Source organism: Columba livia, chromosome 5 (genome assembly GCF_036013475.1).
Source record: "Columba livia isolate bColLiv1 breed racing homer chromosome 5, bColLiv1.pat.W.v2, whole genome shotgun sequence".
Lineage (NCBI taxonomy): Eukaryota > Metazoa > Chordata > Aves > Columbiformes > Columbidae > Columba > Columba livia.
Window position 1 is genome coordinate 12257290 of NC_088606.1, and position 23283 is coordinate 12280572.

Below are 23283 nucleotides of genomic sequence, written 5' to 3' on the forward strand. Positions count from 1 at the left end.
CGACCCGCCCGGCGCCGCCCGCTTCTAGGACGTTCTGAGGGGAGCAGGGCGGCCAATGACGTCACCCCATCCCTCCCCCTCAGCGCCGCGCGCGCCCAACCGCCACCCTGGGCAGCCACCGCGCATGCGCCCGCCCGCCGCCCGCCCCCACCGGACTCCCTGCCCGAGCCGGCGGTTGGGCGAATGGGGAGCGCGCGCGTCCGTTCAGCCGCCGGCTCATGCGCAGAGCGCACCCCCACCCTGACTGCTGGGGCGACGGCAGGCGCCTGCGCGAGAACCGCGCTCTGACGCGCGCCGGTCGCGGACAGCCACTGTTGGCTGCGAGAGGCTCGACCCCGCCTCTTAGCGGCGTGGCCGGGAGTCTCCGCCCCCGCGCCCCCCACCGCCGCACCGCCCCCTCCCCCGTGCCTGTCAGTGAAGGTTCCCGATGGTTCTGGAAGGAGGCGGCGCCGGGGGTATATAAACCAAGTGACCGGCGGGGAACGCGCACTAGTGGAGGCAGCAGCCGTACGGGTAGAGGCCGCTCGCAGCTTCAGTGAGGAGACCAGCAGCCCTTCCCCCCAGCAAAGGTGAGCGGTGGCAGCGGCTGTAGCGCTGGCCGGTAACACACAAGGGTTGACTCTTCTGAGGAAGCGGTTTGCCTTAAAATCCCAGCGGTTGGTGCACGGCTTTGCCTGGGAGTGTGAGTTGAGGGGGGTGATCAGGGAACCGCGTGGTGCGGGACGTGCCTTTTCCCCTTTTGTCCCCGGTGATGGGGACTCCGAGGGGTAAGCGGCTTTCAACTCTCGGTATGGTGAAAAGGGGTGAGGGGCTGATGGTTCAGAGCCCTCATTTAATAGGCATTTTTTTGTGCTTCTGAAGTAAGGGAGGGGATGAAAACCGGCGAGCAGCTCCTCATGGAGGGGGTTCTTCCGCTAGCGGCGCTGGGGGAGGGCGGCTTAGGATGCGGGTGGAGCAGGGTGTATTTTTTGAGGGGTATAAATTTAGGTCTGGGGTACAAGGGAGGGGGTACCTCCGTTCTGAAAGTGTAGTCGGGGGCGGGGTGGTCCGGGGCATGCGGTGGGGAAGGTTTGTTTCCCATGAATGGGCGCTCGGCCATGAGCGCGCAGGCTGGAGGCGCGGGCGGTTCTGGGGCAGGGGCTGGTCGCAAGCGCACCCCGCTCGGGGGTGGGGGTGGAGGGGGGTGTACGCGCTGCGCCGGGGGGAGGGGGGGGGGGTTGGGGGGGCGGTGCGGGCGCGGAAGGCTCTGGCAGTTTCTAGAATCTTTCCTGCTGCCGCCTCCAGCCCGCAGGGGGCGCTGCGCGGCGCGCGCGGGGAGGCTGCGCGCGCCCGGCGGTTACCGAGCCGCTCAGCGGGCGCGCCCGGTAGCCCCAGGATTCGCGTTATATTCTTCCTGTGTTACCGCTGTAATTCAGGATTGTGGTGTTGAGCGTGGTCGCTCTCCATTCTGTAGCGATTAAAGTGGGGTCGTTTTCCTTTCGGAGTTCATTCTGTTGTTTCTGAGCCTTGACTCATGCAGAGGATATCCGAATCAGTAGGTGGCCGCTCAAATTCAGGTAATATATCAGGACAGAGTAGTGAGGTCGGCTGGACTGCATTGGCACATCTGTTATAGTTGTGAATATATTTCCATCGTAATAGTTACGTGAATAGAACAGGAGGTAAATGGGAGGAAAGGAAAGCATCATAAATAGAGGCTTACTGCGACCGTCGATTGTAGAGTAATATAACTAACCTCTGAAATGCTAGGCCCAGGTCTTGGCTGGTTTTTGCAATGTGCAACTGGTCTTTGATGATTAATCTGTAAATCAGTGGAGAGGAAAAGTTCTGTGTTACCATAAATGGTGCAAGCTGAAATTAATGCGAAGCACGTCTGTAGTTTAAGTCTTGTGTTCAGTTTCTGCATTCATCAAGAATTCCTGAATTGTTACTGGTAGAAAGTAAGATCTGGGTTGTTTTGTTGTGTGTTACTTGTGTTCCTGTGGGGTTGCATTTAAACCATGTATTTAAATAGTTTTATCTCACAACGGTGTTGTCATTGTCTGTAAAAGGATCCGTGTGCCAAGCTGTTCCAGGATGGGATTTCAACTCTGTCTCTCCTTACAGATGCCGGAAGCTGTGCAAACTCAAGACCAACCAATGGAGGAGGAGGTGGAGACATTTGCCTTCCAGGCTGAGATTGCTCAGTTGATGTCTCTGATCATCAACACTTTCTACTCCAATAAGGAAATCTTTCTGAGGGAGCTGATTTCCAATTCATCAGATGTAGGTGTCTTGACTACTAGACTGGTTTGTGTCAGTAGAACTATTGAAATTTTTAGAAATAGTCAGGGAATGTTAAAGCTTGTTTATTTTCTTACAGGCTCTGGACAAGATAAGATATGAGAGCTTGACTGACCCAAGCAAGCTGGATTCTGGAAAAGACCTGAAAATTAATCTGATTCCAAACAAGCATGATCGCACTCTGACCATTGTGGATACAGGCATAGGGATGACCAAAGCTGACCTGGTCAACAACCTTGGTACTATTGCCAAGTCTGGTACCAAGGCTTTCATGGAAGCACTGCAGGCAGGGGCTGATATATCCATGATTGGTCAGTTTGGTGTTGGCTTCTACTCTGCCTACCTGGTTGCAGAAAAAGTGACAGTGATCACCAAGCATAATGATGATGAGCAGTATGCTTGGGAGTCATCAGCTGGAGGATCTTTCACTGTCAGACTTGATAATGGTGAGCATTAAATGTTTCTGCTCAAGTATGCTTTCTAAATATTTTCTAGCATTCACATACCTGCCCTGCCTTGAAAAAGATAAGACGTAAACCAGGTAGTACTAGTTGTGTCAGATCAAGCACAGCTGTTCTCTTACTGGTTCTGGCTTGAGCAGCTGTTGGTACATGACAAGGAGTAAATGGTGTGTTAAAATAATTTCAAAGCTTATACATGGAAATATTTCTGTAGACTCCTACGAGTCCATATACAGAAATGTGAGAGATGACAGACTAACTCAGTGATAATCTTCATAAACTTTTTTAAATACATGCTGGGTACTAAAAGCTTGATGAAGTGTCTGGAAGGCTGCTTCTGTACACTGAAGCTTATGCTTTCCCAGCGGTGAAGACATTACTGATACAGGAGTGCCTTCCTTAAGAAAGCATATTTTAGAATTAGTGACAGCCCATTGGGCTCCTGCACAAGTAAAACTTGTAAACTCCATTCTAGGTGAACCTTTGGGCCGTGGAACAAAAGTCATCCTGCATCTTAAAGAAGATCAGACTGAATACCTGGAGGAACGGCGGATCAAGGAAATTGTGAAGAAGCATTCTCAGTTCATCGGTTATCCTATTACACTCTTTGTATGTACTTTGCTTTAAATACTAAGTATTGCCACATCAAAACTAGTGCATTTTTAAAAACAAAGCAAGAGCAGTCCATGGGTATTTTTTTAATTGAAAATGTTACGGATGTTATATAAATCTAGCACCTGCTGAATTGCAGTTCTGTCAAATGCAACTTACTTTACAAAACAAAGTAAACAATGTGTTTTAACAAGCCAGTACCGTTTCTCCAGACCACTGAGTAAATCAACTGCTGCTTGATACATTAGTGGCAATTCATTGTAATGCAACTCAGTAGCATAGACTACCACAAGCACATGGAAACAAAACATCACTTGTGTTTCAGGAGCTGGAGTGTCTTTTGTTGAGTCTAAGAGGGGAGGGTCACACCATATTCATGTAGTTTCTAGCTTTTGAGACTGCAAGGTATACTTCAGGGTTGTTAATGATAAAACTTTTCAATGTAGGTGGAAAAGGAACGTGATAAGGAGGTGAGTGATGATGAGGCTGAGGAAAAGGAAGAGGAAAAAGAAGAAAAGGAAGAAAAAGCAGAAGATAAACCAGAGATTGAAGATGTTGGTTCAGATGAAGAAGAAGAAAAGAAGGATGGAGACAAGAAGAAGAAGAAGAAGATTAAGGAGAAGTACATCGATCAGGAAGAGCTCAACAAGACCAAGCCCATTTGGACCAGGAATCCAGATGACATTACCAATGAGGAATACGGAGAATTCTACAAGAGTCTAACCAATGACTGGGAAGACCATTTGGCTGTCAAAGTAAGTCCTTGTTTTACTTCAGGCATGATTATGCTTGCCACTAAAGCTGTAAGCTTGATAGGCATGCTGCTGAACTCTTAACGCTTTGCTTTGGATCTTACTGTGATAAGTTGCTTAGGATTTGGAGTGGTGGTGTCTGTAGCGGGAGGTGCTCTGAAAACACATGTGATTCCTGAGCTGTGTATACAATAGAGGGAACGGTTTTCTGAGTCAGTCTATTTGTCTGGTAATGACTGAACAGAACATAGATCTCTCTGGAGAATGTGCTTGTTTTGAGCGACTTGTCTTGCTGACTGTTGAATTTTTTCCTGACATCTCAGATGGTTACAGTTCGCTTTTTGCATGTGAAGAGTTGTTAAAGGGTTACTAAAGTGAGAGCCTTATAAAACAATCATCTTGCTTTCTCACAGCACTTCTCCGTGGAGGGACAGCTGGAATTCAGAGCTCTCCTGTTTGTCCCACGGCGTGCACCCTTCGATCTGTTTGAAAACAGGAAGAAGAAGAATAACATCAAGCTGTATGTACGCAGAGTTTTCATCATGGACAACTGTGAGGAACTGATCCCTGAATATCTGAGTGAGTATATTTGGGAGAAAAATTGTTTCCCAAAATATTAACAAATGCTCAGCTCAGCTTAGCTTCCCTTTGTATTTAAAGAAATCTGGGAAGGGGAAGATTCCAGTCCTCAACAGGGTTGATCAGGAAGTGTCTGGGCAGTTAAAAGTACTGCTTATTTGATGTGTAGAATTCTGTAGAAACCAATTCATAATTTTGAAAATGGCAAAGCCATTTGAGTGTTCAGTGGTAACCTTGATTTGTGAAATAAAAATCTTGCAATCTAATTCTTACCATCATCTTCCAGATTTCATGAGGGGTGTGGTGGATTCTGAGGATTTACCTCTGAATATCTCTCGTGAAATGCTGCAGCAAAGCAAGATCCTGAAAGTGATCCGGAAGAACTTAGTGAAGAAATGCTTAGAACTTTTCACTGAGTTGGCTGAAGACAAGGAGAACTACAAAAAGTTCTATGAGCAATTCTCCAAGAACATCAAGGTTTGTATTGTAGTCTTTCTGCACAGTAATGAAGCAGGAGCTATGGATTGTTACACTTGAAATACTAAACTGCAGTTTAGTATTTATCTAAAGGGATCACTTAATAGCTTTTATTTTTTTTCTTGTACTTCTGTAGCTTGGTATCCATGAAGACTCCCAGAACCGCAAGAAGCTCTCAGAATTACTGAGGTATTACACATCTGCATCTGGTGATGAAATGGTTTCTCTGAAGGATTACTGCACTCGGATGAAGGAAAACCAGAAACATGTCTACTACATTACTGGTGAGTTGGTAACAGAAATTGTGTGTAAAGCAGATACGTATGTAGGGTTATGTTTTGGAAGTTAGAAAACTTTTCCTTAGTCAATTTAGAAAGAAACTGCAATTTTTAAGGAAGTGACTAATTGTGTAAAAACAGTTACCTTTTCAGTCTCAGGTGCACTGCTTTCCAGAATATCAGTTAGTGTCATTTTGAGTCCATGACACACAACCTTTATAAGCATGTCTCCTGAGAAAACAGAACACACCTACTGAACCTCCAGTACTCTACAGTGTTTCCAAAACTTAGGGATGCTGCATAGTGTTGAAACCATGTTAAGTAAAATCATAGTTTTTGTTGGTTCCTTAATGTGGTACAGTATCCATGAGGACAGCAGAACTGTCTACAGTTAAATTCTCTGCTGTGTTCCCTGCTGATGTAAGGCTGACTGGCTGCTTTAGTGCTAGCTGCTGACATGTGGGACCTGTACCATTTAATGAGCTCTAACAAAATAGCTCTTTAAGTGTTACATTGCTCTTGAAATAAAAGGTTGAGTGTCACTGCTGCCACCTTGAGGTGTGGGAGAGTGTGGTTCAGCTGACACACACAAAGGTTGTAAAGGGCCTTCAAGATAGCTTTGTGTTCAGGCTTCAATACTTTTGGCCAGGATTATCTGAATTTTTAAGATCTAATGCTCAAACCGGTTTAACTATTTGGGCATCAGATATGAAGACTTTTTTTTTCCAAAGCTAAGTGCTGTACAGGGCTTCTTGATTTTCCTGTTTGGCAGGAATTAAAGACAATTCTAAACTGGCATTCCAGGAAATGTAAATTTATTTTCAAGCAAGATATTACAAGCTGTTACATCAATTTTGAAAGGCTTGAGTCTCCTCAAGCCAGCTTGGTGTTCTCAGTAGTTTGTGAATACCTGCTTGGTGCCCCCTTTCTCCTTGCTATGGACAAAAAGCATCACTGGAAGTGTTGCATAGGCTGTTCAGAAAGTGAACAAGCTGCCATGTTACAGTGTGGGGCTCAGACTACAACTGTGGTGTTCTTGGTTCTTGCAGGTGAAACAAAGGATCAGGTGGCCAACTCTGCTTTTGTGGAGCGTCTTCGCAAACATGGCCTGGAGGTCATCTACATGATTGAACCTATTGACGAATACTGTGTGCAGCAGCTGAAGGAGTTCGAAGGCAAGACCCTGGTTTCTGTAACAAAGGAGGGTTTGGAGCTTCCAGAAGATGAGGAAGAGAAGAAGAAACAGGAGGAGAAGAAAGCCAAGTTTGAAAACCTTTGCAAAATAATGAAAGATATCCTTGAAAAGAAAGTAGAAAAGGTAATTAATAGTAAATTTAAAAAATCAGTTTGTCTATACAAGTTTAATGATCTGAAATAAAGTTGCTGCAGAAAAGGCTCAGCTGTAATGGTATGTTACAATTGCCTTTTCTGAAAGAATCTCTGCAAGATAAATCTTTGTAGATAGAAGGTGTCTTTGTAGTGAAGCTAAGTGCTTCTGTTGTTACGATAACAAATTCTTTATTGAAGGAGTCTTAGGCCACATGTAGCAGGATTTCAGGGTTGAACCTTGGTTAAATCAGTGGGGATATTAAATGAAGTGTATGTGTCGAATTGTTAAATTACAGAACTTCTGTTCTGCATTCACTATTCTAGGTTGTTGTGTCCAATCGTTTAGTTACTTCTCCATGCTGTATTGTAACAAGTACGTATGGCTGGACTGCCAACATGGAGAGGATCATGAAAGCACAGGCATTACGAGACAATTCCACAATGGGATACATGGCAGCAAAGAAGCATCTGGAGATTAATCCTGATCATTCCATCATTGAAACACTGAGGCAGAAGGCGGAGGCTGATAAAAATGATAAGTCTGTGAAGGATCTTGTCATCTTGCTGTACGAGACAGCACTCCTGTCCTCTGGCTTCAGTTTAGAAGATCCTCAGACACATGCCAACCGCATTTATAGGATGATCAAGCTTGGCCTGGGTAAGTTAGAAACCTGTCCTCTCCAGTAAAAACTCCAGGTGTGGTTATGTGCACTTGCAGGGTGCAGAGTGTCTGGAGATGACCTTTGGGGCTGCTTTGTACTTGCGGAAAAGGGGGAAATCTCAAATCAGTTGAAGTGCTAAGGAGAATAAAGCTTGGAGTTCTGGTATCGGAATTAATGGTGGTGTCTCTGTTTCCTGAACAGGCATTGATGAAGATGATACTGCTGCGGAAGAAGCTACTCCAGCAGTGACCGAGGAGATGCCACCCCTTGAAGGAGATGATGATACATCACGCATGGAGGAGGTGGATTAAAGCGGTTTACAGGAACTCATGAATGTTTCCTTGGCTAATATGAATAAGTTATATTTTGTATATTATGAATGTTACCTGCCAAAAAAAAATCTTTGACACTTTTGTCTGCATTCCCTCTTTATATTTATTTTCGAAGATGTTATACCTTTATTTTTGTTACATTGCTTTTTCAGCTGATGTGAGATACAAATGCCATTGAGGGAATATTTTCTTTAACACTGTACAACCCTAAACAGGCAAGTAAGGAGTAGTTATTTTTGTCTGTTTTAGCTGGTTGCAGGTGGCAGGGTTTTTTGACTTATTCTTAATTGCCGGAAATGTGGGGAAAGAAGTTAGAAGGATGGTATGACATCGGGGTGTTCAAGTTTGTTTAGTGTTATACAGCTCTTCAACTCAAGTGTAACATACAGTACCTAGTAACTAGGTATCTATGAGAGCTGAAATGAAATACCTGGGGAAGCTTTAACCCTTTTGCTCCTAACAAGGTCTTGATGTTTAAAGTTGTTTTTTATACTGTTTAAGGATTCTGGATTGCACTCTACCATAGAATAGAATCCACTGTAAATCTCTATTGTGACTTATGCAACTCTGCATGTACAGTTCAAACTTAGAACTGTAAGAATAAAAGTGTTAAGAATGAGTCCTGTCACTGACTTGTCTGTTAATGCTGGGAAAAAAAACTGCTTTTCTTCAAAGCATTGGGTGCTGCTTTGGGTTTGGAGTACAGCTGCTGTTGTGTTAAATCTATAGTTAATACTGCATTGTTTGTGTTACCACTACAAACTCTAGTACAAGACAGAAGTAGAAAAGGCAGTTTTTGAAGATCTCAAGACAATTCTAATCTGAAGAAGTGATTGTGTCAAGTGAGATTTAACTGGGGTTAAACTCCAGTAATTTTTTTTTAACTTGGTGACAGGAGCATGCCCCTTTTAAGGTGCAAGCCTGATGTGTTAGCACTAGTCAGCACTACATCATGCTGGCTTCTGAGAAACTGCGGTTGTGCTGCATTCTCTTCCTTAGCCTTTCTCTGAGAGAGAGCAGTAAAAGGAAAGAGGTTTTACAATAAGCTTGTTTAATGAACTTGTGGGGGGTGTGGGGGGGTAAGGGTGAGTTCTGAGCCTCGTGCCCTGTTCTCTGTTTTGATACAGCTCTCTCTTTCCCAAAACAATATGAGGTCTGATTCCCAACTTAAACTTGGATATGACAAGGTGTGTTTTGAATTTTTTTGTAATATGGCAAAAGACCAATTAAGTTTTGGTTGTAGTAGTACCTTGCAGGTATCTTGTACACATGGGCTTCCTGCAAGCTAAGTGAAGTAGTTGCATGAGACTGTGGGATCCAAAGGATACTGTGTTTATGACAAAGCATTTCTCAGGGTTGGGAGGGTCAAATATACACTTTGCATAAGGACAGTGGATATTTCTGCTGGCTGATGAGTGAAGTGACCTTTTGGCAGTCACTTTGAAATGACATTTCTGCACGTTGGTTTAACTAGGCTGCTCACACTTCTGCAAATCACTGAGTTGGATATTGAAGTACTGCTTACACAATTGCTTGGAGGCTTCCAGTTTTTCTATGCCCCGGTTGTTCCACCGTGCTTCTATTAGATCATGTTACTTTTCTTCAGGAGGGTGGATACAGTACCAACAGGAAACATAGCACTTCCTTTCAGAATCTAGGTTATGAAAAGCAAGATGCCTTACAAAATCACTTCCCTTCCACAGTTCCCAGTACTTTACATGCCCTGTCACATGTCTGACGTTTGTCACAAAGCTTGTTCAAGCTCTTGGTGACTAAAAGAATTACATTGTTGCACCCACAAAATAGCTTGGAGTCACAGGTTGTTACATGTCAGGTATTTGTCTTCCAAAGCTGTCCTGTGTCATGTCACAAAATGTCCAAAATCACTTCAAATTATTAATATCTCAGGCTGCAGGAGAGAGTGGTGTTCACTGTGCTAGTGAAAGAAGCACAGGAAGGTCAAAATGTAGAAACAACTTTTTGGACAGTGAGACAACAGATGTGGGTTTTCTAACCGCCCAGCAGAGGAGCTGGGCCAGATGTACCTGAGCATTGCTGTTTCTAGTCCATAGGTGTTCATTCCCTTTTAAGTGACCCAAGTAGAATGAGATGTCTTCTATGCATTCCAACACCTCCTGTGGCCATAGTAACAACTACATTGTTGCTATAGGAATGAGTATGACATCAAATGAGATGCAGTCTTCTGGCTTGTAAGAGGAGTTGGGCAGTCAAAAATGCTATGTGTACATCAGCGCTGACCTGCAGTTTGGTGCATGGATGACGAGAACAACAATCAGAAGGTAAATGCTTCTGTCAAGGTGATGCTCAAATATTGACAGTTGTCAGGCTGAGAGAATTCAGTTTCCTCTTTGGTAATTTCTCCAAAACCTCACTGTCAAAAATTCTTATTCAACAATATTCCAATTAGTACATTGAGATCTAAAATCTACAATAACAAAAGATGCTTTTCCAGTTGGTCAGTGAAGTGATGGCTCAAGTCTTTTGTTCACATCTTCACTTTCCTCAAAAACTATCTATTAAGAATTCAAGTGAAACTGGCAGGTTGTCTCCAGGATTTTCTGCAGTGGGAATGAATGGTGTTTTGAATAGTTTTCCTGAGTTAGGATGCAGAGTCAGACCTTGGCTCTCGCACAAAGGTCACAACAACAGCAGGTTTTGCTTTGGCAGGGAGTGCAGAGCTCTCATTTACCAGCTTTTTGCTGCGTTCCCGAAGTAAGGGCACTGTTATCAAAAGCTCTCTTGCTTAACTACCTGTTGTCACAGTTGACAGTCTTTATTTCTCATCTCTTGTTAGTGTTCCAACAGTGGATGGAAGTGTTGCAGAGCACCACAGTGGAGTTCAGGAAAGGTTGGGTGCCCTGATACAGTAGTAACTTTGTTGTTTTCCAGGGCTCTCTGCCCCTGTAGTGAGGCTGATAGTGCAGTACTGCTTGGGGCTTACAAGGTCACTTCTAAACAGAAGTGCACAACAGAGGCTGGTACTGATATTAAAATATGTTTCTCCTTATTTGAGGTGCAGGACGGTGGAGTCAACCACTCTGAAGAAGTGATTACAGTAACACTTGGCACAGCTTGGTGTTACGCTCCTCCCTTGCCTCCTGGCCATACTGCTGACAGTCAGAGGTGTCATTAAAGTTTAGCAGAACATTTTCCTGTTGATAATGGTCTTTTTGAGTTCACACCAGGATTAAGGCATTGGGATACTGAATTCAGAAGTATTTGATTCTGCTTCTCTTTCTGGAAGGAAACTGCTCCTATGTGTTTGGGACTTTTGAGCCTTAGGACCTGTGGTGCTGGTGCCCTGTTGCTCTAAGGAGAGGCTCCCACTGTTGCATGCTGTACACTCTACATTTTGGATGGCAGCAGAAAAGAATAGCTTTCGTTGTCATAGAAATTGCAGCAATCAGTTGATGGATTTCCAAATGTAACAAAGAAAGGAGCAGAAAAAAACATACGGGTAAATTCCGTGTGATGAATGGGGGAGGACAGTTTTTGAAATAAAAATGCATCTAAAATGTGCTATTGATAGCCCATATACATACACACTTATTACAGCATTCATGGCCAATGATGTGTCCTGCTGAAGAGCCTTTTCAGGTATTTTGCATTCATTAACAGCTGGCTAAAAAATGCTAATTTATTCACATTCTTACTGTGAATTTGGAAGTCTTAATTTGACAGTAGAAGCTTTGGCAAATAGATCATTTCAGATGGTCTTCTGTTTGTGTGTAAATCAAACTTTTCTCCTGCCAGGATTTGCTTAATAGTGAGGTCACCCTAAAGAAAGAGTGACCTGCATTTCAGACCTGCTTGGATGTTTCTGATATGTCATTATGTAGTGATCTTGTTTAAATGTTCTTTACTTTCAACAAAGCAGAGCTTACCTAGGAAACATCTGAATCAGTCATACTGGACAATGTGAAGTGATTTCAGACAAAGATTTAGTTTTGTGCTAGCAGATGATATCAAACATTGTAATTTTTAAAAAAATTAAGGCAAAAAAAAAAGAACTGATGAATAAAACTCCATCCAAGGAATGGCTGGTCCAAGGAAGCGCAGATGTATCAGGGGAGTGCGCAGTACCTGTGGCGGGAATGGCGTGAAGAGGAGGCGGAGGAGACGGAAACGTGCGTTCTTTCACACCAAGGTGCTGTTTCAATGGGGTGACAAGGAAGAGGAGGGTGCGGGGCACAGGGTGTTTGGCTTTGCCACTGCGCAGAGTTCCACTGATTCGAACCATTATTAGTCAAACATTTCATTGTTAGTGCTTTAAAACACACAAGTATGGTTTCTAAGTGTATTTCACTATGTCCTGGTTTTATGACTGTAAATTGTATTGTTGAGTTGCCTTTCTGTATTAGAAGTCCATTGCAGTTTTTAAAGCAAAAAGCCACATTTTTTCCTGAGGAGAGGCTTTTTCAAGTACTGTTCCACGAGTTTTTCCTGAAGCAGAGTTAAAAGGCTGTTAACGGTCTTCTGTTGCAAAGCAGAAGTTACATAAAAAGAAGCGTAGAGTGATTGATGACATTACATCATTGATAGTCTCTCCTGCAAAATGCCACCCAAGATTGTGCTCTATTGCTAAAATGCTCCCCAGCATTCTTGCTTTGCGTTTGCTGTCCCCTGTGGCAGATGGTTTTGTGCTCTGGAAGTTCTGCAGGAACCCTGCAGGATACCTGGGTATCTCAGAGATTCCTCTGGTGGGAAAGGGACCTGGTGGCACAGAACTCTCACCTTGCTCACTTGGACTCATTTTATTTTAGTTTCCAGATGCTTGCACTGGTTGCTCAGAAGATGGATCACTTCACGCAGGCTGTAGGATGAATTTCCATAGGGGTAAACATCAGAAAGGAATGAAACCTTCACGGATGCACAGCAAGCCAGAGGCTGTAGATTTCAGAGGTGTTTTCCATATAGAAGCTCCACAACTAGTTCTTACACCTGGAAACACAGTCCAGCCGGCTACAGAGTCCGACAGTGACATTTACATGGAACAAGAAACTGATTTTCAGACACCAATAGAAATAATTGGTAAGGAGGCAACTGCTTTTCCTTTAAAGTTAATGGAAGTGAATGAACTGTCTCAGAAATCTCCAACTACTGCAGAGTCCCAATTGCCTTCACCCATGGAGATCGAGCCTCCACGCTCTGTGGGATTTCTGGAGAGCTCTGTTAGAGCTGCCCTGCTGCCAGACTGGGACAGTGACATGTGTGAGCAAAGCACAAACGTTTCCAATTCTAGAATGCACTGGTGAAAAATTAAGGAGAAAAAACCTTCATGTGCCCAAAACTGGGTATGGCAATAATAACAACAGCATCCACAATACTTGGTCCTGTCATTAATGTCCTGTGAAATTTCTGAAGTTATCCTGAGGTTCCTTTGTGCAGTGGTTGAAGTCATGTAGTGGAACTAAAGCTTCAAAACCGTTGTTACGGATAGGGCTGGGTCCTGCTTACTTCATGAAATCCTGTGGTAGTTCCATGCTGAATCTGGGCAACGACTGCTAAGGGCCTTGTCAATTTTAGATGATTAAGGGGGACAAAGTCCATCTCATTGTGCTGGTTATTGCTGTTTCTCTTAGGATATTAAAAGAAGTGCTGGTTGATGGGGTTGGGAAGGCCAGGCTTCTGGGAAGAGAGAGCTACCCCCTCCTTCAGACTTCCTGGGGTTTGTTTCCAGGGAAACAGGAGCACAGGCTCAGCTAGATATGGAAATACTCCTTCCTTCCTTCAGTGGGTGATGCGTTGCTGTATGACTGATATATTCCTTTTGCCTTGTCTCCCAGGTTGTTACAGACGCATTTGAGAGTGAGGCTGTAACTTTACGTTGTGCTGACTATTGCTCATTTTCTTGAGGTTCTTCACTGGATAAGCTAGAGTTTGCCATACTAACCCTTTCTAGAGTTAATGACTTAAATGCATTTGCTATTTTTTATTAGTTTGGAACAATATACTTGATTTTAGTAATTTTCTAAAAGTTTAGCAATTTTCAAAAGTAGTTTTGATCAGAGCCTAGGTATGTTGTGGCAGATCTGAAAATGAAGCATTAAGGCATTAGGAAACATACCTCTTGGTCCCATGGTATTCTGTCCATGTGGTCATAAAAGGTGTCTGGCATTTGACAGTGCCCTGAGAGAAGTAGAGGCCTTTTTTATTTTTCTACTCTAAGTTGTGCAAACATGTATGTATACAGCATCTTCATTCCCGGGAGCTCCTAGCTGACATAAGAACTATTATTTCCAGCACTCTCTATTGTAAAATTTGGCCAAATCACTCACATTACTCGCCATCTTTCTAAAGAACAAAATTTTAGTCGGAGATGCCAGGCTTCATTCCTGAAGCAAGGCTGTGCAAAGTGAGAGTGGACAAGGTTCAAGTGCAGTGGGGCTGGTCCTTGTGGGCCCCATCAGTCTTGTTCTGCTCGAGAGCATGAGATACATTTCATGACAGTACAACCCACTCCTGGGCCAGGACATGATGAAAACGCTCTGGGAAGCTGAGCCAAATGTTAAGGCTGTTGCATAAAGCAAATCCCTCAGGGAGGGTGATGCTGGCTCAGTGAGGACGTTCCTTGCAGATGCTGACTTAGACTCTAACCACTTTCAGCATGGACTGCGATGCTGGTGACCAGGTGCACTTTTTCAGTCTGAACTTTGATCCAGAGCAGCAGATGATACAGACTGTAACATTCGTTGAATGGAGGAATGAGAATTAGAGAGTTTTCTTTCTACTTGGTTTTCCATTAGTCTCCTGTGCTTTTCCTCCAATCTGCTTTCCAGTGAGCAATAAGACAAACCTTATAAATGCCCGTGATTCCCATGCATGGCTCGGCCAAAAATTACTTCTAGGCTTTCTTTTTCTGAAAAATGAGGTAATAGATCTGTTCTGTATCCTGATGCCACTATTGCCTGTTAGAAAAGGTGAATTTTGGGATCCATGGAATATTGATAGAAACAGGGCATGTCCGTACCGTCTTGTTCCCTGAGGGCTGCTGTCACTCTGAAGACCTGTTAGATCAGTAGGATCCCACACGCTCCAGCCAAAGTGAGGGAGCTCTGTAATTTCCAACTGAAAAGCTTTCAAATTTGTGCTGCTGGTTACAAAGCAGTTCCAGCGTGAGTCTAGGCTGAATGCAAATGCTTCACCGGGAGCTTTTCAGTCTCTACTGGGCTTACATATCAAGCTTACTGCACGGTCACTGGTGAGAGGGCTGTGTGCACTCCTGAGGTAAAGGGACTTCGAAAGGTTTGCTAAAACTTGCTAGCCAGTCAGAAGCAGCTAATTGCAAGAACTCAGCTTAGTCCTCGCTTAGTTTGCAAAGCCCTGGTTAAGCATTTTTGCTCTCCACTCTGTGTGCCTGAACAGCAATATAACCATAATATTTAACAGAAAAGGCTGAAACTGCAAACAAGTGGCTGACTGATGTATCGTATTCCTCAAGTGACGCTGATGCACCCCTGGATGTTCAGTTGGCATGAGAGGCACTGGAAGTAGCAACTAAAACAAGCAGCAATGCCTTTGGTGTGGATGTGTGTGGGGATGCCCGAGCTGCTCTATTCAAACCCTTGGCTGTGTTCCAGCCTGCAGAGCACACTGAGAAATCCCTCTGGCAACCAGACTGTGTCTCACTGGGCGGGTGGGCTGATGTGTGTCAGCCTTCAATTCATCTTCACATCCCACTTTCGTCTGATGGTGAAATTATTGATGAAACTGAGCTAAGAGGTGGAATGTATGGAGGCTATTAAAAAAAGAAGTGCATGTTAATCACATATAACCGGGGTTTTGTGAAAGAAAGTCTGCATAATCACGCTAATCACCTTCCTTGCCTTTTCAGTATCCTAATTACAAACCCCTAGTCTTGTACCTAAGGAAGTGGCTGAGGGGGACAGAGGCAGCCCGATGCCTGACTCCTACAGCCTCCGAGGAAATAAGGGGATGCAGGTGCTCCAGGAACGTTACTATGTGATACTTCATCTTCAGAACAGCAACAGCCTGTCAAAGATGACAGGATTAAGCATCTAATTTTGATTAGTCCCTGTGGCAAATGAAGTAAAACCCCTTTCACCACAACACAGTGCCATCTTGCATTTTAGAAAAACGTTTTGTACATGAAAGAGATGATCCTAATGTCTAAATAGCACAAGGAATGCTGGTGTTTGGCTTCGTTGCCATACAGCAATTCCAACTGTACTTGGGGATTAGAATTTAGAGACAGGCATTGCCCTCCAAAGACAGCTCATATTAAGGCCGGTATCTGCTTCTGTCAAGGCCTCTGCCAAAAATTAATAGACAAAACTCTGCTGCTTCTGATCTTCCTGGAGGCACCCTGTGAATAATCTGTCTTTTCTTTGACTGGCAGCTGAGGGGCATCAGCAGCAGGAAGAGATGAGCACCTACAGATACAGAGCCACTGGGGACAGGTGGCGGCTGCCAGGGGAAAGGGTGACCCTGATCCAAGAGTACAGGGAGGAAAAAAGCACTAGAAAAGTGTTGTCTGAGCTCTTCAGTCAGGCTGGAAGCCTGGTCTTATGGAAGGGCTGTGGCCCTAGGGAAAAAGGCTGATCTTGCTTCATCTTGGCCTTCTTTTTTTTGTAAGAGTTCACCTTCTTCTGGCCCCACGAAGGAAAAGTATTATTTTCTAGGTTGCTTTGGTTTCAGCCTGTTCCTCAGACTTCAAACCAGAGCTGGAGCAACCAGATGGTTGCAGAGCTGCACACGGAGACCCCAAATCCCCAGTGTGCCCTGTGCTTTTTGCATTCCTTATGGTGAGAGGTTTGTCTGGAACAAGATACCTGTGAGTCAAACATGGTGTGCTTTGAACTGATTCCCCGTTCGCAGCTCACAGATACAACCTGCAGGATCTTGGATAAATCAGTTTTCCGCAGTTTTTCCTCCAGCACATTTCACAGCAGAAACGTTTTATCTGTGTACAGAGAAGCTGACGTACTTGGCTGCTCTTTCAAAAAGGCGAAGGGGATTATTATTATTATTTTTTAAGACAGCGATGCATGTGTGATGTATTAGGTGGGCAGTTATAAGGTAGAGGCTGAACTGATCTACTGAGAGAGGCTCACAGTGCTGGCCTCCTGGGCCAGCCATGAGTAAGAAGAGGAAGAATTAAAAACAAGAGTTAAATAAGTTAAAAATGCCTTTAAAAGCAAGAGTCACCTCAGTTCTCCTCTGGCCACAAAGCCTGGACTTGGGAAATCAGAGCTACCTGGGGCTGGCACAAGGCCTCTGTAGGGTTAAGGGCTATCCTAAGAGTGACAAGTTCAGTAAACGGTTGCAATAAACAGCTTAAGTGAGCGTTTCTGTGCCTCTGTAACCCTCTGCCACCCTCCTTGTCCCTTCTGCACCGACCGAGCAGGGCTGGAAGCTGCCCAGGTTTGGTGACAGCATCACTTGTGGCTTTGGAAAGCGGAACCCCCAAATCTCCCTCTGTGACCTGTTGTGTGACTGTACCTCTGCTGCCCAGGTGGGTGCTGGCAGGGGGTTCACTGTGCCCTGGCCTGGTCTCAGCCTTACAGCCAGTATTGCATCTGCAATTCCTCACAGACCAACCGTTCCCTCGAGCCCCAGGTGCTGAGGCCTGGTTGGTAACACCTGTTGCCTGCAAAGCATCAGTAGCTAATTTTGCACAGGCTTTTGTGGGAGAAATAAGTCAAAGTCGTGTGTTTGGATTAAGGGTGATGATTGTGTGTGTTCGTTCAATGCAGCTGGTACTGCAGGCACTGACACAGCCCTTCTTAGCTCCCACCTCACCAGTGGGAAGCGTTTTGTGAGGCTTTTTGCTGCTCTGTTTTGTTTTGCAAGTGGTTGGAGAATCCAAAGAGAGGGAATAACCATCAGATTGTCGTCGTGGCCTGGGCAGAGAAGGTAAGGAGGTGTCAAGGGAGGTGCTTGGGAAGAAAAGAGTTTGCAATAGGGTGTAGTTCAGCTGGTGGCAGAAGTGGGGTGCAAGGCTCGTGCAGCTTGTGAGCTGCTCCCAGTGCAGCTGCTGTCACTGTCGCCTCCCCAGGGGCTGGCTCCTGGTGTCTTTGGAGTGACAACCTGCTGCTGTCTCCGGAGCCGAGAGACGCCTGTTTCACTGAGGCTTTTATACTCATTTTAAAATTAAGCTAAACCAATAAGACACTCTACATTGTGCAGGGAGATGCAAGAAAGCCAGGTAGGAAGGAAATAATGGGGAAAAAGAGGAATTTGATGTGGAAAAGTAAAAATAATTATTCTTCATTTCCACGTAAAAAAGAGGAGAATGGAAATGGAGACATGGCCACTAAAGGGTCAAATCAAGTTTACTTATTTGTGAAAAATGGGCCTGAGTCATAGGTCTCCAGTAAATCTGGAAAAATACTATTCCTTGTATTTCAAAATAGAAAAACTGTGTTTTTTTTCTTAGTGAGTGATGGCAAGTAAGGCAATGGTATCTAAGTCCTCCAAATCACACATGATGGCTTGTAAATGATTAAGGGAGATATTTAGAAAGCATCGTGTGTCCAAACACAGCTCTCCATCCAACTGGCAGGAGAGTTTCTGCCACAGCAAATCAAATGGCAGAGGTGGCTTTCCCTCGACTATTGACTGTCTTCTGTCAGCCTGAAGGTCGTGTGAGTGAAATGGGGTTACAGACAATAAACGGGTGAGAGCGGACGGGGAGCATTGCATCTCTGGCCACCAGGCCTTGCAAACTCAACTATAGATGTGTGGGCATGTCTGTGCATGTATGGGCTTTATTTATATATATATATATATATATATATATATATGTATGTACTTAAAGAAATGCAGTGACTAAAGGACTCAAACTACCATGCTATGTTGTGCATGTGTGCTGTGGACACATTGTGAAGAACAGTCTGGGGTCTCCAGAAGTGGCCCAAAGCGCTTTCACAGGAGGACGTTACTCTCTTTTTCCTTGCTTCACTCACGTCTCTTTTTGAAAGAGGGACGTCTCCAGGCTGGGGCAGGTGGGGGCACAGGTGCGGCAGCCGGGGCCCCAGCCCATAAAGCTGGAGGAGGGTGAAGGAGCGGGGAGCAGAATGGCCTCAGCTGAGAAGAACCGGTGGCGGAGGAAGAGATGTGGGGCTGGGCAGCCCATGGGTATGGGGAGCAGGGAGCACCCTGCATCAGAGCCCTGCTGGGGGCTGAGTGTGTGTGGGGGGGGGGGCTGGGACAGGGGGCTGACTCTCATCATGGCTTTGCATGTCCCTCTCTAGTCTGGTTTGCTGTCTTGAGTACAAATACCTCTTCGAGGGTTCAGAAAACATGCACTGCCTTTAAAAAGAAAAGTAAAAAAACCCACCAGTTTACAAAGTATAAGCTTATTTAAAAATATATATATATTTTTTTCCTCAGGCTGCATGAAGGACCAGTGAATCAAGTAGATTGGTAGAAGACATTGGCTGCTTCTTGTTTGTTTTTAAGTAGAAGCTGCCTTTGAGAACTTAACACAGACTTTGTGAAGGATTGACCAGCTTTTCTAGCATGAAGGGAGGCACCACATCTGGGCAATTTATCTCTGAGAAGATTTTTCTCTAATGTGTTTTCCTACCATCTGTCTGTTTTATTAGATGCTCAGAAAATGAAGGATTCTGTTAAAAGCCCAGACCACATAGAAAGACTGGCACGTAAATACATGGTAACTTTTTTCCAATTGCTGCTGCTTTATCTCCCTGTTAAAGTATAATTTAGACAGTGTTGTTGCTTTGTCATTAGTCTGATAGTGCAGCCAGCTGTGCTAGCAAAGAGTGCATGAAGAACAGGTGCGAATGAATTAATTCAAATGGTATCACCTGCAAAGAAAGAGAAAGGGAGGGAGGAAGCTATTCCACTCCTGGGGAATGTGGGGGCTATGAGTTTGTAAGGGCTCTTTAGCAAGAGCTTCAGAAAAAAAATGAGGAGGTAGTTTTAGTCATTTATCTGCAGTTACATTTCTGAGATATAGGCTCTGATTTATAAAAACAAACCCACAAAAAAACCCACCAGAAGCAAAGAAATGAACAAAACCTCAGTGTAAATCAAAAAGTATTTTTAGAAGTTATTTACAGACCTGGAATAACTGTTCCTAGCAAATGCAAGGCATGTTCTGAATAGCTTCCTATTGTACATTTTTTCCTATGGGGGGGTGGGGAGACTTCTGTTTTTCCCTCGTGTCTCACTTGTACAACCCAACCAGCACCACAAATGTGAGATATTTGAAAAGATGAACTGGCCCCGGATGGGAAAGCTTTGCAGAAACACAGCATCTGCGGTTTGTATAGAACTTCAACCTGAAGCTGCGGTAACTTCTGCTTGGAGTGACATTCCTTTCCCTTCCTCTGCAGCAGAAGTGTGTAGTGGAGTCGAGTACGGAGTCCGAGTCTGAGTCCAGCGCGGAGGTAAGGCCTGACTCTCCGAGGCGTTTTGGTGGTGATGATGTTTCCTGATGAGCATCCAGCTCTTCCCTCCCTTCAGTCTCAGTAGGGAGAGTCTGAGGCATGGTTGGGGTTGTTGGGTTTGTGGTCTTAAAAGGAGATGGGAGAGAGAAAGAAAGAACAAAACAGAACATCACAAAACCCTAAACCCAACACTATTGTCTCCATCAGGCTCTTCCTTGCAGCTGTTATTAATTTTAGCAAAGTTGATTCTGGGGGTATGAGGCAGGGAAGTGCCGGTGTTTTAGGTAGGCAAATGTAGCACAAACACTTCTCTGCTATGAAGTGCTTAAATCTGAGCTGAGTTGTCTTTAGTGGCTCACTTTCTGCAGCTCTGGGTGGAGAACATCTACCTTCTGATTGTCTGTTTTGGATGAGACTGAGAGAGCACTTCTCTTGCTTTGACAGTTACTTATATATATATATTGGTAATTTCCTGAACGTTGTTCTGTCAAATGAGTGTGTTTAATGTTGATTAAAAAAACCTGATTCTGGAGTGGAGAAAGAAATAATTTGTGGTTAAGAGTCTTCAGAACCGATGCTTGCTGTTAGCCCATGTGAACTGCTGTGCTCCATGGCTTAGACAGGCTGTCTGCCAGGAACCTGCCACCACTTCACCTTCCAGAAAGCACAGGGGAAAGCTTGAGATTTCCATTCCCCTTCTGGGAGAAACAAGACTGGAAGTCCATCTGGACTGCAATGGCTTGCAAAGGTGCCAGCCTGGACAAGAGCCGGTTGTCCTCACTGAGGGTGCTGAAGCAGAAGCTGCTTTTCCTCATTGCCCAGCACCACCCACTGGCTTTGTGGAGATGCCTCCGTGTCCCTGAACCAGCACAAGAACACACGGTCACAGATGGGCTCCTGTGCTGAAGCCTTCAGCTTCCTGTGGTGAGGAGCCCAGATCTGCCAAGTCCAGCTTTGCATCAGCTGGGCTCAGACTTTCCTTCCCCACTGGAAGCAGCTCAGCAATGACTGGCAGCTATTTTTCTGAGCAGCTGTGGTGGATCCTAGAGGAGCCCTTCCCTTGCAGGAAGCCTTTTCCCCTTGGTGTGGCTGCTTTGTACGTGTGGTTTGCTTTTAAAAGGGAGTCTCGCTACACAGTGCTTTTTTTTTTAATGCACTATTTCAGAATTATGCACTTCTCAAGCATAAATTAAGAATCTTTTTTGCCCAGGTCTGGACAAGTCCATGTTCAACCACATGGGGAAAAGAAGCCTGAAATGTCAGTGTAACAGCAGCAATACTGAGGCTAATTGGAAGGACTCTGACTGTGTTAGTTACAGAGCTCTTCAAAGTACAGCAAATTTGTAATAAGGAAGGATTTCAGGTCAACCCTATGTAAAAGAATAAAAAGAGACTGAGTGGGAGGGAAGCTGTCTAAGTTCTGTTTTGTCTACTATTACTTAAATACTGACTTGGTTTATTTGTTTTCTGTACCAAAGTTTTAAGTGTAGTAAGACTTGTCACAGCTCTCCTCAGTCTATTTCAGGCTAACTTTACCAGGCCTTTAACAGTTAGACTGAGATATACTTTTTACTATCTTTTAGGAAGGGGATAATCTGGCTTCCTCTTCTCTAGGATTTTTACTTCCTCTGGTTTTACTTTGATCAGTAATTCATAGGAAGGTGCTCTATAAACCTGTTAACTTCTCTTAAATAGGTCATGCCTAGCCCACTCGCTGCAAGACTCAAGAAATCAAGGGACTCCGGGGGACTGCAAGTAGGTCTGGTTATTGTGCAGCAGCCTTGTTCTCAGTGTAGCACCCAAAATTTAAAATATAGGTGGGAATGTGTGGATAAACAGAAACTTCCACAGTGAGTCTGTGACTTATATTGTAAGTGGTTTTAAAGGCCACTTTATGTTGCCTCTTCTGTGTTGGGTATTTAGAAAGTTCTTTATTTTAGTTTCTAGATCCTTATGACGGTGATTCAGAAGATACATCTATTCACTCTGACTGTAGCTTGACTTCTTTAAACAGTATAAGGGTTGCACCATGGGTGAACAGTGCCCCAAAAGCAATGGCTCTGGAGGATGCTGATACTTCAGAAGATGGAGAGTCCGTCCCTAAACCTCCAGACTGGCTCTGCCCAGAAACAAAAGTCAGTGGCATTCAGACAGTAAATGACTGTAAAGACCCTCTGGAACTTCCCAGCCAAGAGAGGGATTTCCCGAGAAGCCTTTTGCAATCATCTGAGCTGACCAGAGCCACAGAAGCATTTACCTCCATGTGGGTGACACCAGACCATTCCTTACTGCTGAGTGTTAACCCTTCAGCCTCTGCGGGTCTCCTGGCAAACCCTGGTGACAGTGCTCCACAACCCACACCAGCAGCTGACTGTGATGGCACATCGGCCAAACAGCCCCTAATTAAAAGAAAACGAGGGATGTCCATTCCAGAGGGTGCTAGTGAAAAGCTAAGAAGAAAGAAGTCCCGTGCAACTTGATCCAATGTATGAATAAATCACTGGATAAACTGCTCTGAGGAATGAACCTGGTAGGGATTTCTTTTGCAGATGGTACCTGAACTGAACAAGCATTAAACAAACCTGTTACAAATGCAGCTGCACTGTGCACTGCAGGCTTTGGTCTCCACCTGAAATACAAAATCAACTAAATAAGCTTGTGCAGCGGTTTAAGTGAAGACTAGCTAAGGCAAGCCCACAGAATCACAGCTAAGATTTGTGCCTGGGCGGGACTTTGGTGCCTGGGGCCTCCTGAAGCATCAGTCTATCTGCTTTCTCTGGTACCTGGAGGCACCTCCTCAGCTTCAGCGCAATTTCAAAAAGGTATTACAAAGGTTTGCTGAGGAGTGAAGGAAGAATGACTACAAGGTTGCAATTGGTTTCCAATATCTGTAGCTCACCTCGGGCTGACTTCATGTTGGTGTTTGGTTTGTTATGAGGGAAGTAGCTGGATGGTGAATGATCCTACAGGTATGACTGCAAACAACTGAATTGCATTAAATTGAACTGCCTGCAGGTAAAGGCAAACTAGCTTGTTTTGTTTTGTTTTCCTCCCTTCAAACAGGGAGAATCTGACTTGTGCTGATTCTGTATCTGTTCCTACCCATGTTGAACCATGTTT

General features: G+C 44.5%; 2 protein-coding genes across 2 annotated transcripts; both read left to right on the forward strand.

Moving 5' to 3' along the window:
• The first annotated feature begins 351 nt into the window (after positions 1 to 351).
• HSP90AA1 (heat shock protein 90 alpha family class A member 1) lies at positions 352 to 8384 on the forward strand. The gene is made up of 11 exons (XM_065063463.1): positions 352 to 569; positions 2107 to 2265; positions 2363 to 2729; positions 3220 to 3353; positions 3803 to 4111; positions 4522 to 4687; positions 4974 to 5164; positions 5301 to 5448; positions 6492 to 6760; positions 7096 to 7429; positions 7635 to 8384. Exons 2-11 carry the CDS (start codon positions 2107 to 2109, stop codon positions 7742 to 7744), a joined length of 2187 nt encoding a protein of 728 aa, XP_064919535.1. The 5' UTR covers positions 352 to 569; the 3' UTR covers positions 7745 to 8384.
• A 1512-nt stretch (positions 8385 to 9896) lies between these two features.
• Positions 9897 to 22883, forward strand: LOC110361388 (uncharacterized). Its single transcript, XM_021292503.2, has 7 exons — positions 9897 to 10065; positions 11821 to 11933; positions 12550 to 12817; positions 19357 to 19424; positions 20110 to 20163; positions 21859 to 21918; positions 22104 to 22883. Exons 2-7 carry the CDS (start codon positions 11823 to 11825, stop codon positions 22641 to 22643), a joined length of 1101 nt encoding a protein of 366 aa, XP_021148178.1. The 5' UTR covers positions 9897 to 10065; positions 11821 to 11822; the 3' UTR covers positions 22644 to 22883.
• The last annotated feature ends 400 nt before the right edge of the window (positions 22884 to 23283 follow it).